Source organism: Lagopus leucura, unplaced genomic scaffold (genome assembly GCF_019238085.1).
Source record: "Lagopus leucura isolate 7727_CA_CO unplaced genomic scaffold, USGS_WTPT01 Super-Scaffold_100021, whole genome shotgun sequence".
Lineage (NCBI taxonomy): Eukaryota > Metazoa > Chordata > Aves > Galliformes > Phasianidae > Lagopus > Lagopus leucura.
Window position 1 is genome coordinate 10,385,869 of NW_024962274.1, and position 14,693 is coordinate 10,400,561.

Sequence of the window (14,693 nt, forward strand, 5' to 3'; positions counted from 1 at the left end):
ATAATGTGCTAAGCCTGTATGGCTTCATTCTGTATTGTAAGAGGCTATACACTTTGCACGAAGGAGGAAAGATAAGACGAGTTCACCAGGTTAGATGTGAGAAGGGTTAAATACTGACAATCACAAGGCTGAGGTGGGTGGTGCTGGCCTCTGTTATCCTCATTATTCACCAAAGAGATCAGCTGGTGAATCTGAATTTTCACAACGCCCGTTCCTGTGTGTCCTTACGTGGGTTCTTCAGGAAATAATTGTTTTGTTGGCAAGCCAAGACCTCTGTGAAGGTGACTCTGGCTGTAGCAGGTTATCTCGGGTTCTTAGATAGTTTGCTGGTTTGACAGAGAAAGCTTTTCATTATATTACAAGCCAGTCATATCTTCAGAGGTCTAACTGATTAAACATGTTGATTTCATGCCCACTTCCTGTCCAGTCTGTTAGTGCTTTTGTAACCAGTCAGGTAACAGTGAGCTTTCAGGGCTGAGTATCATGCTGCATATGCAGTGTTCCTTACTGTTGTGAGAACACCCCTTTGGGTGTCTTCTGTGCCTGTGTTACTTGTCCTACACTACATTGTATCTTAAATGAAGTACATACACAGTTGCATATCTTAATTACTCTTGAACATGAAGAATTTAAATTATGTATATAAATTAGACTGTGGATATTTCAGCATTCGTTGACGTGAACTGAACATTTCAAAATTAATCATTTTAAGTATTTCTTATACAAAATTAAGTTCATTGTATTGTTTTATATGTTCTTAGCTTCCAAAGGCTACAGTGCTTTTCTACTGCAGTATGACTGTTTGCTTTTAATATGCAGTTCAGGGTAGTTCCTATCATGTAGTAGCAACTCAGTGCTGTTCTGTTATGCAGAGGATGTGCTCTGACAGTTTCCAAGCATGCTTGGAAACACAGATTTGTAAATAAGAATTATGTTAATAACTTTCCCTAGAAATTAAATCTGTAATTAATTACTATTTTTAATACCTTGGATTATTTGAAGAGAAAGATCTGAGAAACAGTAGTGATCATGATGCATCTTAGGTAATTATGAAACATTCTACCCTGTAATACTGCAAAATGTGCTTTATAAATAAAAGCTTGAAGCTTGAGAAATGAATTCTAGCTGCATGTTAATCTATATGTTTTTGAACTGTGCATGTACAGGAGAAAAATTAACCAGGTAGTTCTCCAGGTTATTTTGAAACATTGTTTAGGTTTGCAGTACGTACTTGGAAAATGAGATTTGAAGTGTCTACAGAAGCCAGACTGCCTCACTGCTGACAGTGCTTCCCACACCATGGCTGTGACTGCTGGCTGCAGTTTGTTACTTAGGACACAGGCAATAGATGGCCAACTTTTATTCTATTTGAAGGGTAACTTCAGAAAGTTGCAAAGACAAGTTCTTTATGTCTGGAAAATGTTTAGCTGTTAGTTTTCCTTCTCTTGCTTTCTTTTTCTTCTTTAGAAAGGAAAAATCTTTTTGTGTAAGTGGGACCTACTCATGAGCTATTGCATTAGTTAGTAGTTTATTCTCATCTCTTCTTCCTCTTTGGCTCACGTTAGCATTTATTTCTGTGCTGTCATTTCATTTAATTTGTGGCACACATTTACTGTCTTGAAGGTAAACATTTACTCACGTAATAGACTTGTTCTTCCCTGCTCTCTGACCTTGTGTTAACCTGCTCATGCCAGCTTCAGTTTTGGCTTTCTGGTGGTAGTTTCAGCCACACTGTTAACTCGTGCAGGTTGACTGTTACAAAAAGAGGAAAAAAGCCCAACAACACAGATTTTTGGCTAAAATGAAATTTAGAAAGTTACAGTCTCTCTAATTTAACCAGCTTAATTCAGTGGACAGAATAGTACAGTATGCTTCTTTACATGATTCATCTGTCAGATTACAATATTATGTCATGGTGCCAGAGATGAAGGTTGAGATTTTATTCAGTGAGCTAACACTGAAATTTACAAAGCAGTGAAATTTTACATTTGTTATGCACATTTCTGCATTAATTCCTGGTTGAGAGAAAACTAAAGGTTAAGCACTCTTCCTTGCCAACTGCTGTGGGCTTTGATTAACAACTCAAAGGATCCAGCAAGGGGCAAAGGTTGTTGGTATTTATTTATTTATTATTGTTGGAAGTAGGGAGTGAAAAGACAGCCTTCTCTTCTAATGGCACTGGGCTCTTTGTGGCAGATGTCTGCTGACAACTGGTGCAAGCATTTTTTGCCCTTAACCCAGTGGCATGGATATACATCATCATGCATTTTACAGAACTGCATGCTGTGTTTTTGTAAGAGCTTCAAAAACCAATCCGTTTAAACGGAGTTATTAAAATAGTATTTGCTGCTTTTGGTAATTTTGTAGGCTAGAAAAAATGATCTCTAAACAGAGGCTCAAACCTATGAGGTAGTTTACAGTTTTTTGTGAACATTTTCATTAGTAATGCAGTTTTTGTAATCACATTCTCGATGTGGGCAGAACAGCCACAGGCTTAGAGCCTGCTGAGCAGCACTGGTTTGTAAGTTGAGGCATTTTTGTCATAAAACTCAAGTGTTGCTGCTGTACAAATCTAAATGAGGCATTTGGCATTTTGGAAATATCCTGGAGAATGGAATAAACCAAAGTGGTTTGTAGCTGTGAAGACCTGCAGCAAATTTTGGAGTGACAGTCATACATGTGACTTCATGGAGTCTTCTTTTTAAGCAGTACCTTCCTATCACTGACAAAAGGATAAAGACACAAGAGATTTTGTTTCCTTTTCTTCCATTTTTAGTTCTGTAGTCTGACTTGTCTTTCTCTGACACCACTGAATTTTAAATAATGTCACAGCATTTTTGTTTAAGGCTCTGCCCCATGGTTGCTCCACCTCAGTATTGAGGATCTGTATAGTAAACATCTACATTCTGTATATATAACATACACCCTGTTTATGTTACATTAGAATGTATATGATTAATTCCACTTTTTTGAACTTGGGTTGGTTTTTGTTGTTTGTTTTTGTTTGTTTTTAATGAATTTCATTGTGCATTTTGATTTTCCAGGTGTTTTTTCCTGCCAAATGAAGGCAGCACACTGGACAATTATTTTGGTATCTGTATATTAGGAAGCAATGCTAGGTAGCCTATACAAGCAATACTAGGTAGCCTTTCCTTGTCTGTCTTGAATTTGTAAATTAGTTTTTCACTTAACTCTTGACTTGATATTTACTGTAGCATTACATTTTTAGGTGTAACTAACTAAATTCCATTCTGCATCTGAAATACTTTTAACTGCAGGCATGTCCTCAGGGTTGTCATTGTCCTGCTTAAAACAGCTCCTTGAACCTCAGCATTTCTTCTCCCCTCTTGCTTTCTAAACTGGTGTGCAGAGACAAACTACAGTAGAATTCTTTACTGTTTCTTTTCTTGGGAGCAGTGCTTCAAGGGTATTCCTGTATAGCTCTGTGTTTGACAGACATTCCTCTTCTTTTCCTAGCAAAGATGCATTTCTTCTGAATTATAAAGAAATAGAGCAGTTGTGTGGCATAATATGGCAAGCTGGCTTTCTACTTCTATAGGGGATGCCATGAGTCAAAGCAGTCAAAATGAACACTTGCTTCTTGCTGTCTTGCTAACAGTGTGCAGAAAATCCTGTGCAATTGAAATAAAGGAGCAGACAACTGGAAATTAGTGAGAAGATGGAGGCAGTGTGGAGTGGAAAGTTGTGGAGGAGCAAAAAGTAATCTGGAGTCTCTTTAAAGGTCACAGGATCCTTACTGGCATACCTAGCAAAGCTGGAATGGCTTTGGCTTTAATAGCACATGGGTCATGCTTGTGCCTCTCTACATATAACCCACAGATGAGAAATCTTCTGTGTCCCTTACAGGGCAGGCAATATCCAGAAAGTTCTCATTCTTTCCCTTTATTAATTTTCCACGTGCTACCAAATGAATGCTTTGGAGTATATGCATACTTGTTGTCAGATTCACCTAATTACTAAAAATGAGTGCACCTATAGATCATTCATACCTTTGAAGCACGTGAAGAACTAATGGAACATGGCCAAACCTATTACGTATGATAATCTTTTTTCAGTCTTTTCTCCCCAAGCTATGCCATACAAACATACATATTTAAGATAGTTCTTCCCTCTCCCTTCCAAGATAACTGTGTGTTTTTAAGATTCAGAAGTGGATGTTTAGAAGTGTTCTTGTAGATTTTTGTTTACTTAAGAGATCTTTGCTTCCACTGCTAGGTGTTGCTCCAGTCCAGCAGAGCTGCAGGCATTCCTTGCACTGGCTTCCCAATGTGGGCAGTCATTCTGGATGTCTTCTGGGCTTCAAATGGGAAGCTTCTGATGCTTCCATTTGCCCCCTGTATTGAAGTTTTCTCTGGAAGACCCGCTCTTTGTGGGTGCAGCTGCCAATTTGTTCTTGTATATTGAGGGAACCTGAAGATTGAGTAAGGTTCTCTTGTGCGTTTTTCTTTGGAAAGGAAAGAATTCATGCATAGTGACTGTGGTGTGAAGCTGGTATTTGTCAGGAGATCTACTATGTGCAAAATCTGCAGAAGGAGGGCAGGTGTCTCTCTGGGCAGCTTGCTAGACAAGCTGTCTGTGTCATCTCTGTCGTGTCCAGTCTGATCTTCTGTTCCACAGAATGGAAATGTACATTTCCTTTCATACTGTCACTATCCTTTAGGAGATTTTTGAATGGGAGGCTTAGAGGCACTAAAAAAAGAAGAGATTTTACTTTTGATAACTTGTTAATTAAATTGCTTGTCTTGTCTCTGCCTCGTTTTTTTTTAATAGCATGTAACAACCTTTCTTGCAGAAAGATTATCTATTGTTTTCTTAACAGGTTGTCATTTCATGATTTTTTTATTTTTCTCTGTTATGGAAGTGTGCAGTTGATAAGAATAACAGTATGCGGCTACAAAGACAAATGGTGTTCTCTGTGTTCTAACTTCTTTTTCCCCCCCATTTTCTTCAGGCCACTGAGGAGGTCTCAAAAAACCTTGTTGCCATGAAAGAAATCTTATATGGCACAAATGAAAAAGAACCACAGACAGAAGCCGTGGCACAGCTTGCTCAAGAGCTGTACAACAGTGGTCTCCTTAGTACCCTTGTAGCTGACTTGCAGCTAATTGATTTTGAGGTAAGAAAATTGATATTCCCTATACTGTCTATTTTAAAACGAATGCATCTGAATTCCTGTCATTTCAATTAGTTTTAAATATCTTTCAAACTACAGCTTTTGTTTCTGGCCAGGACGAAGCCAGGAGAAAGGGAACTAAATATTCCAATCTATCTGGGAAACTAAGCAAATACTGAATACAAAATCAGTGAATTTAAGCACATAATCTGCCCAAAATGGAAGTAGATAAACCACTGATCCTGATGCTATGATTCTGTTAAAATTAGGGCATAATCCTTAATTATTCTACTAATACCACACTGAACACAAGGTACAGTACTACATGCTGTGTCTATATTCTCATCTTGTTAAATTAAATTACTTTGGCAAGAAAATGGCCATAACGTTTTTGAAGAATTTTAAGTATTTGAGGTAAAGCTGTTCGTTTTACCAAGTCTTCAGTTTTTCTTCTCTTTAGAAGTGATGCAAGCTCTTTCTTTCTTCTTACTATTTTTTGTTTATGTATTAAAAAAACACAGTATTTTATTGATTACTTCAAAATAGGGACACTTATAGTCAAATATGTCTCTGTACAAACCTCTGTCTGACACTTGTCATCACATCACAGAATTGTAGGGGTTGGAAGGGACCTCCAGAGATCGAGTCTAACCCCGCACCAAAGCAGGTTTCCTACACCAGGTCACACAGGTTGGTGTCCAGGCAGGTCTTGAACATCTCCAGAGAAGGAGACTCCATGACCTCCCTGGGCAGCCTGTTCCAGTGCTCCGTCACCTCACCTAAAGAAGTTGTTGCGCACGTCAGTGCGGAACTTCCTATGCTGCAGTTTATGGCTGTTCTCCCTTGTCCTGTCTGCTGAAAAGAGCCTGGCCTCACTGCTCTGCCCCCCACACCTTAGATATTTATAGACCTGGATCAGGTCCCCTCTCAGTCTTCTTTTCTCAAGGCTGAACAGACCCAGTTCACTCAGCCTTTCCTCATAGCAGAGATGCTCCAGGCCCCTCACCATCTTTGTGGCCCTCCGCTGGACTCTTTCCAAGAGATCCCTGAGGCCTTACCAGGGCAGAGCAGAGGGGGAGGATCACCTCCTTTGACCTGTTGGCCACGCTCTTTGCAATGCACCCCAGGATGCCATTGGCCCTCTTGGCCACAAGGGCACACTGCTGGCTCATGGCCAACCTGTTGTCCACCAGGACACCCAGGTCCCTCTCCGCAGAGCTCCCCTCCAGCAGCTCATCCCCCAACCTGTACCGCTGCATGCAGTTATTCCTCCCCAGATGCAAGACTCTACACTTGCTTTTGTTAAACCTCATCTGGTTTCTTCCTGCCCAGCTCTCCAGCCTATCCAGGTCTTGCTGAATGGCAACACAGCCTTTAGGCGTGTCAGCCAATCCTTCCAACTTCGTATCATCAGCAAACTTGCTGAGGGTGGCCGCTATCCCCTCATCAAGGTCATTGATGAAGATGTTGAACAAGACCGGACCCAGCACTGACTCCTGAGGAACACCACTAGTTACAGGTCTCCAAAAAACATCACATAGGATAATTCAGTTCCCAACTCCGTAGAGAGAAATCACCCTGTTTAGTTATAAGAAATTGCAGTACAGTTGGATTTTTCTGTTTTCTCTGAGGTCCCACAAGAACTGTGTGGCTGTCCAGGAAAGAAGCCAAAGCTCATGTATCGCACTCCACAGCCTTGATCATAGAGGCCATACCACTTAAGACTGCTTAAAGACACTATTGTTCATGACCAAGTTGTTCATGATGCAAGCAGAACAGTTTCAAGTCCTATTGTAGTTTGGCATTCCCCAAATAATAGCTTTCTTCCCTGTTCTTTTCCTCTCGCCCCTCCACCCCACCCATAACTGCCTCTGATTTGTGTTTAATTGTAATATGGTTGTTTTTTTTCCCTCTACCCACGCAAATGTTTACAGCAAACATAAAATGTTCAGGCTGTTAAGTAAGCAAGGAGACCTGGGAAAGTTGAGATACAGTGTTGAAATATGACAGCCTTTAATTGCCAAAGAAAGGAAATCATGAAACGTCATCTGGATTCTGCTGAACTCTAGATTCTTATCAGCTTCATGTTTACTCAGCTCAGTTTTTAGAGAAGGAAACATTCATTATCTGCTGGTGATGAAGAATGATAACAATTTGTACAAGCTTGCTCTCATTAAAGAGAGCTATTCATTTTATTCTAAGGGGACTTTAGAAGATTGCAAGTAGTTTCCTGCTTTAGACTTTCTGCTACTTTGTTACACAAGGATATTATCTTTTCCCCTTGAGAAACAGGTCATTCACATTGCTTTCTAGGCTGGGCCTTGTCTGCTTTTCAAGGATGGGATCTGGCACACTGTCCAGCTATTGTTTTTGTTACAGTTAATGTCAACTCACCTGTGCCCCAGACCTGCACTGGCTTCTCATCTATGACAAAGTCATCAGATGTTGGCATTCATATCACAGAACTCTATGATATGGAATTTTCTGTATTTGAAATAATTTTTCTATTAAAGAGAGAGAGAAAAACTTTATTTCCTGCTGGTTCTCAAACTTGAAGGTTTAGTACTTTCTCTCTCTAAAGCTTGAAATTATTCAAAGATGAAGGAAATACTGTCTCTTTTTGGTCAAAACTCTGTTCTTCTTGAAGATGGTGGTTGCTGAGCTAATAGAGAAGGAACCATTTACTCAGACTCTTGAACTATCTCAAGTGTACTTCAGTGTGAACAGAATGGGTAAAAAAACACAAAAACACTGGCAAAAACTTAATGTCTTTTAATCTTGTAATTAGAAACTGTGACTGTTGGAATCTTGCTGGGTATAAAGGCCTGTTTAAAATGGTATTTGTACCTGGAAGTTTTCTTTCCAAGTAGAGCAGTGAACAAAACCATCTACTTAGCAAAGTTATGGAGTTTCCAGATATCTCCCCACTGATCTGTGCTAGCGTGCCCATAGGAGAGGTGGCATCCCTTGCAGAATTGTATTCTTTGTTCTTGCTTTTTTTGAAATGGAGGGGGGGGGGGGGGGGGGGGGAACAAAAAGCAAACAAAAACGCCTTTTGCATGAGGGACCCTGAATCCTTCTGCTGGGAAGACAATGGCAGCACAGTTGTACTCTCACCTCTTGCAGTCGTGACTACTGGCACATGGGTTGGTGTCTGTTTGCCCTTGTTAGCCATGAGGTCACTTAGCAGTGGTGCTGCTTAACAATGAGTAGGCTTGGGGTCACTGTGTACCACTGTCACTTCACTTAGGTGAATAATAAGGAAATGCTGTTTTTGCTGCTGAATCCAAAGGAAACTGTGAGATGCAGAGCAAAATTGGCAATGTTAGTGAATGAGAGTTGATGACTATATTATGTGGAGGTTGAGTAAAGCAGTTTCTGGAACACTGCTCTACTCAGTTCAGAACAAAGAGTGCTGGTGTTGCTTTGGGCTGGCTTGCAATTGTAATTGAGAAAACAAGCATTTACAAACAAACTCTTATATCCTGAAAACAACAGTCCCTCAAATGCTCCGTGGTAATTCACAAACATGCCATTTGTAAAACTGGAGCCCTCCTACGTTTGTTACAAACATTTGGGGTTTTTTTCCTTTTTTTTTTTTCTTACAATCTTCTTTATGTTGATACAAAACTGAACTAGTTTTGAATAATTGCTGTTGTTTCTTAAATGGTTGCTAATTACATATACCCTAAATTTTACTTGATAACTTACTAATGTGACATGTGGTATTTATAACACTGGGTAGATATTGTCCAGAAAAATGGTTTGTGTGTGTTCTTTGTGTGTCTCACACAGGAATCCTTCCTGTGGAGTTGCTTAACAGTGTTATTTGCAAGTCTAGGTGTAGCACAAGTTTGCCTGACATTTTTTTGGATTGCAGCTAACAGGACGTAGCCTTGAAGTTGTCTTTATGGCAGTTTCAGATTGCAAGTTAATTGCACAAATCTAGGTTTTAAATGATGCATGTGAATGATGGAGAAAGTGCTTATGTTTATGATCAGCTTCTTGTCCGTACCAGTTTGGCATCTTTAGCTGTGTTCTGACATGTCTGAGAAGAAGTAAATAAGTGTATATATATTCAAGATAACATTTTCAGCTACTTTATGCTCTCTGGTGCTAACATTGTGTGTATAATTTGTGCTGATTCATACTACATTCATGCTGCTGGGTCTGTTGAAAAATGTGAGACCGGTATTTTAGGTCAGTGGGTCAATTCTCTTTGTAGTTCTTATTTGTTTGTTTTACCTCCAAAAGTGCCAGTTTTAAATGGAATGTTAACAGTGCAGGCAGAAGTGCCTTACCAATAATGGATGGTGGCACTGTGCCTTCCTGGAGAAGGGAGGGGGTAATGAATTATTGAGGACGTACACTTGGAGGCAGGAGCACAGCTTAAAATGTTATTAGCAAAAAATGACCAACAAACAAGAATAAAACAATTTCTGGAGACCAAAGCTACACAAAATGTCAGATGAAACCTAAACTGGCTTTATTTCATCACGTGATTAACCTGCAATCTGGCTGAACACCTGGCTGGTAGAGTTTAGAGCACTTTGACGTATTTCAAATGAGTATACAGAAAAGAAGTAGTATTTAATCCCCCTAAGTTTGAACTGCAGAGGCTGACTGAAGTGCAGAACTCACAGTGATGTGAATGCATAAGATGACAATGAGTAATTCCTATTTGAACGGTGGACTTGAAGACTGTGTTGAACTGCTTGTGTTTTTGACAGGGCAAAAAGGACGTCGCCCAAATCTTCAACAACATCCTCAGAAGGCAAATTGGTACAAGAACTCCCACAGTTGAATACATCTGCACTCAACAGAATATATTGTTCATGCTATTAAAAGGGTATGTATGCTGTGAGGCATAAATATACTTTTTAATGAAGTGAGAGGTTTTTGTAATCGTGGAGAAGCACTGAGTTCTGTAATGTTTTTTCCTTCCTTTGCAGCATGCTTGATTTTGTTGTCTAAGGGCTACTTCCCCTAGGGAAAGGAAAGTTTGAGTAATGAACACCAGATATATACTTCTGCATGATATATGACTGAAAATTGGGAACTGCTAGTAGCCTGTATTATTCTTACTGTGGTATTGTAAGCATTCTCCTTTTGGTGTATTATATGATCCCACTGAACGTATTTCCACTGAAGTTATTTCCTTCTGAACTTACTCATTTATCAGGTATCAAGTGGTGGATTTGGTTGGGTTTTTTTGTCTGTTTTTTTCTTTTAGCCAGTGTCCTTTCCAGTTTGCTGTCCTATTCCCTGCTCCTAGCTTGTCTTACACATGTTATTTGTAGTGATTCATATTCCTGTAGTCACAGGACCAAACAAAGGATGGCTCAGGGTACGCAGTGTGTGCCAGGCTACTCTTTCTTCCTCTCTTCTCATATTTTTTCTGGTGCTGGGTGTTGGAGAGCAGCGCCGTACTGAAGACATGGTTGCACACCTAGAATTGTGGATCTCAAATGGGAAAGCAAAAATGTATTTTCAGAGGTTTCTTGTTAAAGTAAGATTTTCTTAAAAACTGGCAACGTGCTCTCTATATAAAAATAATTGCTCACATTTCTATTAGCATTAATGAGCAAAGTTTGAAAATTGGTATCCCAACGTGTTATTTTAGGATAGAATGTTCATCAACAGTTAACAGAACAAAACAGAAAAAGCTGTTCTTGAAATGTTCTTTCAAGTATCCATTTTATCCTCTGTGTTAAAGCTGCTGGGCAGGGTTACTTCAGTAAGTTTCCATGGGCTGCAGTTGGGAAGTACTTATTCCTCTTACTGGAGTAGCAGGGGGATAAAGGAAAGGGACATGCTTTCCATTGAGACATTGGCCTGCGTTACAGTGGTAGCCCTGAGATGTGAAGCTAATCAAATATATGTTTAACATTGAACAGGAAGTGCTGTTTTGTTTTTCCCTTTCCTTCCTCCTAGTTCATGGTAGCAGCTGGAGATGCTGACTGAGTTCAGTGTGAAACCTGCCTCCTACACAGTGCACGAGGTTTTATTTCAATGCTGTGTTAGAAGTGCACTGCCAGAGGTGCTTTGATTTTTTTTTCTTTTTTTTTCTTATGCTTCAGCCATGATTCTGGGAAGAAGCAAGATTTTGATGGCAGAGGGACAAAATGACTGTTAATTGTGGCATAATATGAAAGAGAATATTGATTCAGTGCTTCTTCAAAGCAATTTAAAATGAAGCTGAATTTGAGATGCAGAGAGATGGAACTACTTTCTCAGCATGCTCTCATTGAAATGTGACTGAATGAGGGCTGCAACACGGTTGTCCTAATTTTTATACTGTGTTGTCACTCTTCAGAGGGATTGTTGAAACAAATTCATAAGTCAGGATATTTGAAATAGGCATTTAATTAGCTTTAATGACTGCAGTGTTACATCTGGTATCTATCTGAGTCAAATTTATGCAAATTTAAGCTCTGTGGTGACTTACAAAAAGTCCAGTAGATTCCAAGTCTTCATGGCAAGCTAAATAGGAAAGTATAGCAACATTTAATGTGAAAATTGATTCATAAGCAAATGGCTTTGTATGGTAATTTAATTAGTGCTTAGTACACACAATGATGCGTTGCTCCAGAAGTATGCCGGCAAATTTAAATCAGCTTCTGATGAATTGGGACCAAGGCCTTTTTGGGTGGGAGCTGAGAAGTTGTATAAGAGACTTCAGCTGTTCCAGATGTATGTAAGGATAGCCACAACTTCTCTGTGGATCAGGATAGCTGATGTTGCAACTTGCTGAGGTTAGAATCAGGAAGGCAGGCCCACTTTCATCCAGTTTCTCGCTACTAGTGTGCTTGGGAACACCAGGAGCTAGTAGCAAGCACTGAGGTCTATTTCTATCAGATGGATCTTAGACTGCTGGGAGACTTGGGCAGCTGCTGTTGGTATATGCTTAGATGAGCTGAGAGAACACTGCAGTTTGTATATGAACAAAAAAAGCCTGCCAAGAAAGTGTAGCGACAGTTTCTAAATGAAGCCATACCCACAGCTTCGTTGTTTTCATCAAAACAGTGATGGGTGTGGTGGTGATGGGTTGATGGTTCAACTTGATGATCTTAGTGGGCTTTTCCAACCATAATGACTCTATAATTCTCTGGGCATGTTCCAGAAGATTCTTGTCAGAAGCTGCAGATGCACTGCTTGGGGTGGTAAAGACTCAAACGCAGAGGACAGTGTTCAGTAATATCCTCAAATCAGGGGACACTGCCAGCAGCTCAAGCTTGGAAGCCTGTGTGCATAGATTGATGCTGAGAAATGGTTTCATGAGAGAGTGGCCATGAACTCACGTCCAGTAGTACTGACCATTTAGCATCAAAGCTGATACTAAGGATAATCTTACATTGGTGGGTGTAACCATACAGCTTTCCCAGATGTCTGCAAGTGCACCAACGTGAAAAAAAAAAAGCACCTGATTTTGAGTAAGAAGAAAATATTTTTCTGTCTTCTCATTTTATAATGAGTAATTTGTGTTGGTAATAACTTGGCAATAAAGCAGCAATGATTTCAGTAATACTTCAGATAAGTATTTCAAAGAGAAATTTAATACAGAAACAAGTATCTCTAATTCTCTGAATTTCTGTTTATGTGATAGCACAGCAAATTGTAACTGGCAGTGTAGCGTTTTGAAGGTGCCTATAAAGAACCTGTGGGTTTTCTGTTGTCTTTTTTTTTTTAAACAGGTACGAGTCTCCAGAAATTGCTCTAAATTGTGGGATAATGCTTAGAGAATGCATCAGACACGAACCGCTCGCAAAAATAATCTTGTGGTCAGAACAGTTCTATGATTTCTTCAGATACGTGGAAATGTCGACATTTGACATTGCTTCAGATGCATTTGCCACGTTCAAGGTAACTTCCGTACCGTATTGGAATGATTTCTGTAGTCTTCTGTTTCTGCCATGTAGACTCAGATGCTGTGTGTTACATTCTTAGCAAAACAGACGTACAGAGAGAGAGGAGAAAACAAATAGTGGTGTGGTGCAAATGCTGAATGGTGTTCTTTATTTCTCAGAACGTGAGACATTCCTTCAAATATGCATACTCTATTCCCAGTAACTTTTTAAACCTATATGTAAACTGCCATCCGTTAACACAGTACGTGTGTACTTTCATGCCAGAGGACTTTAAATCTGTTTCCAGCTGTGCAAGCTGCATTGAGTGCATTTAATGCTGATTCTTAGGGAGGAGCTCTTTTTTATCCTAAAACAAATCAAAACCAAAAACAGCCCCATAAAAACACCCCAAAGAAAAAATAGTTACAGGACTATAAGCATAATATTTATCAGTATCAAATAGTGGCTTCTTAACCTCTTAATTGTGTGTAGCTCTGTGAAGAGTGAGTGTAGCTTTGATTCATGAATGTCATTCTTCAGTGCTAATTCTACAGGCCTGTGTGAGTTAACATAAAATGAAGCAGACTTTTCCTAACTGATGCCAAGGCCCTTAGGGGTGCACAAGTCTTGTATACCCACAGTTTATTCAGAAAGTATAGATAACACATAAATATTGTAGTGAAAATACTGGTTTTGTGCTCTTTTACAGGATTTACTTACAAGACACAAGTTGCTAAGTGCAGAATTTTTGGAACAGCATTATGATAGGGTAAGCAAATACATTTTATTATTGAGAATTCTGTAGAGCTGTGTATCTTCAAATAAGAAGAATCTGTGTTTCCTTTCCTTGTTTAGATGCCTTTTTGAAATTTGCATACAATATTAAACCAAGTGAAATCGGTCATTTCTGCCAGGGAGAGAAAATTAGCGTTAAGACTTTGCTATTGAACGTGAGAACTGTGAGGAGAGGCTGAGGCCAAGACCTGTTTCAGTGAGAACACGTTTGTTCCACTAGAGGGAACCCTTTCCCAGGCCATTTCCTTGCGTGCACACGTGTGACAGCCAAACATTGCGAGATCGGCCTCCTGCAGTTAATGAGCGTTGTTCAGTGCCAGGAGCTGCTACAGCTTAACGAATAGTGCCATAACTGCCTCTAACGCATTGCAATCTAAACACTGAAGCCTCCTAAATTGTTTTTAAAGCATACACAGTCTGCAAATTTCCATCTCCTCTTGTTCTTTATAGTAATTTGGAATAAGAGCACTTGTAGCGCTTGAGAAGGTCTTAACCATTCTGTCTGTCCTGTGTTTAGTTCTTCAGTGAATATGAGAAGTTACTTCATTCAGAAAACTATGTGACAAAGAGACAGTCACTTAAGGTAAGGCAGTTTTAGGTCATTCTTCAATGCAAATTTAGAGAGTGCCTTTAATTTCAAGTGAGTTGGCTAAATGAAACAACAAGTAGCTGCTTTGGGTAATATTTGATTTATTTTTTTTAACTTGGGTCTTGAGGTCAGTAAATTTCCCATAGTCCAGTCCTGCTGTAATTTAGTGTCATTTCTCTCTCCATGCAGAAGTGACTGTATGGAAGAGTTTATTTCTGTTGTTTTTTTTTTCCTTCAGATTTTGTTTTTCCACCTTTAACAAATTTTACTAAGTAATGTATTTATTTATTAAATTAATACTAAACAATTTATTTACATTTATGTGTAA

At 39.4% G+C, this 14,693-nt stretch overlaps 1 protein-coding gene across 2 annotated transcripts in view; it reads left to right on the forward strand.

The window, feature by feature from the left end:
- Positions 1 to 14,693, forward strand: part of CAB39 (calcium binding protein 39) — a 35,768-nt gene that overhangs the window by 17,272 nt on the left and 3,803 nt on the right. For both annotated transcript variants that reach the window (XM_042878454.1, XM_042878453.1), the window contains exons 3-7: positions 4,973 to 5,137; positions 9,865 to 9,983; positions 12,829 to 12,997; positions 13,691 to 13,750; positions 14,294 to 14,359. In XM_042878454.1, coding sequence (XP_042734388.1) covers positions 4,973 to 5,137; positions 9,865 to 9,983; positions 12,829 to 12,997; positions 13,691 to 13,750; positions 14,294 to 14,359 — 579 coding nt within the window. The remainder of the gene's footprint in view (positions 1 to 4,972; positions 5,138 to 9,864; positions 9,984 to 12,828; positions 12,998 to 13,690; positions 13,751 to 14,293; positions 14,360 to 14,693) is intronic.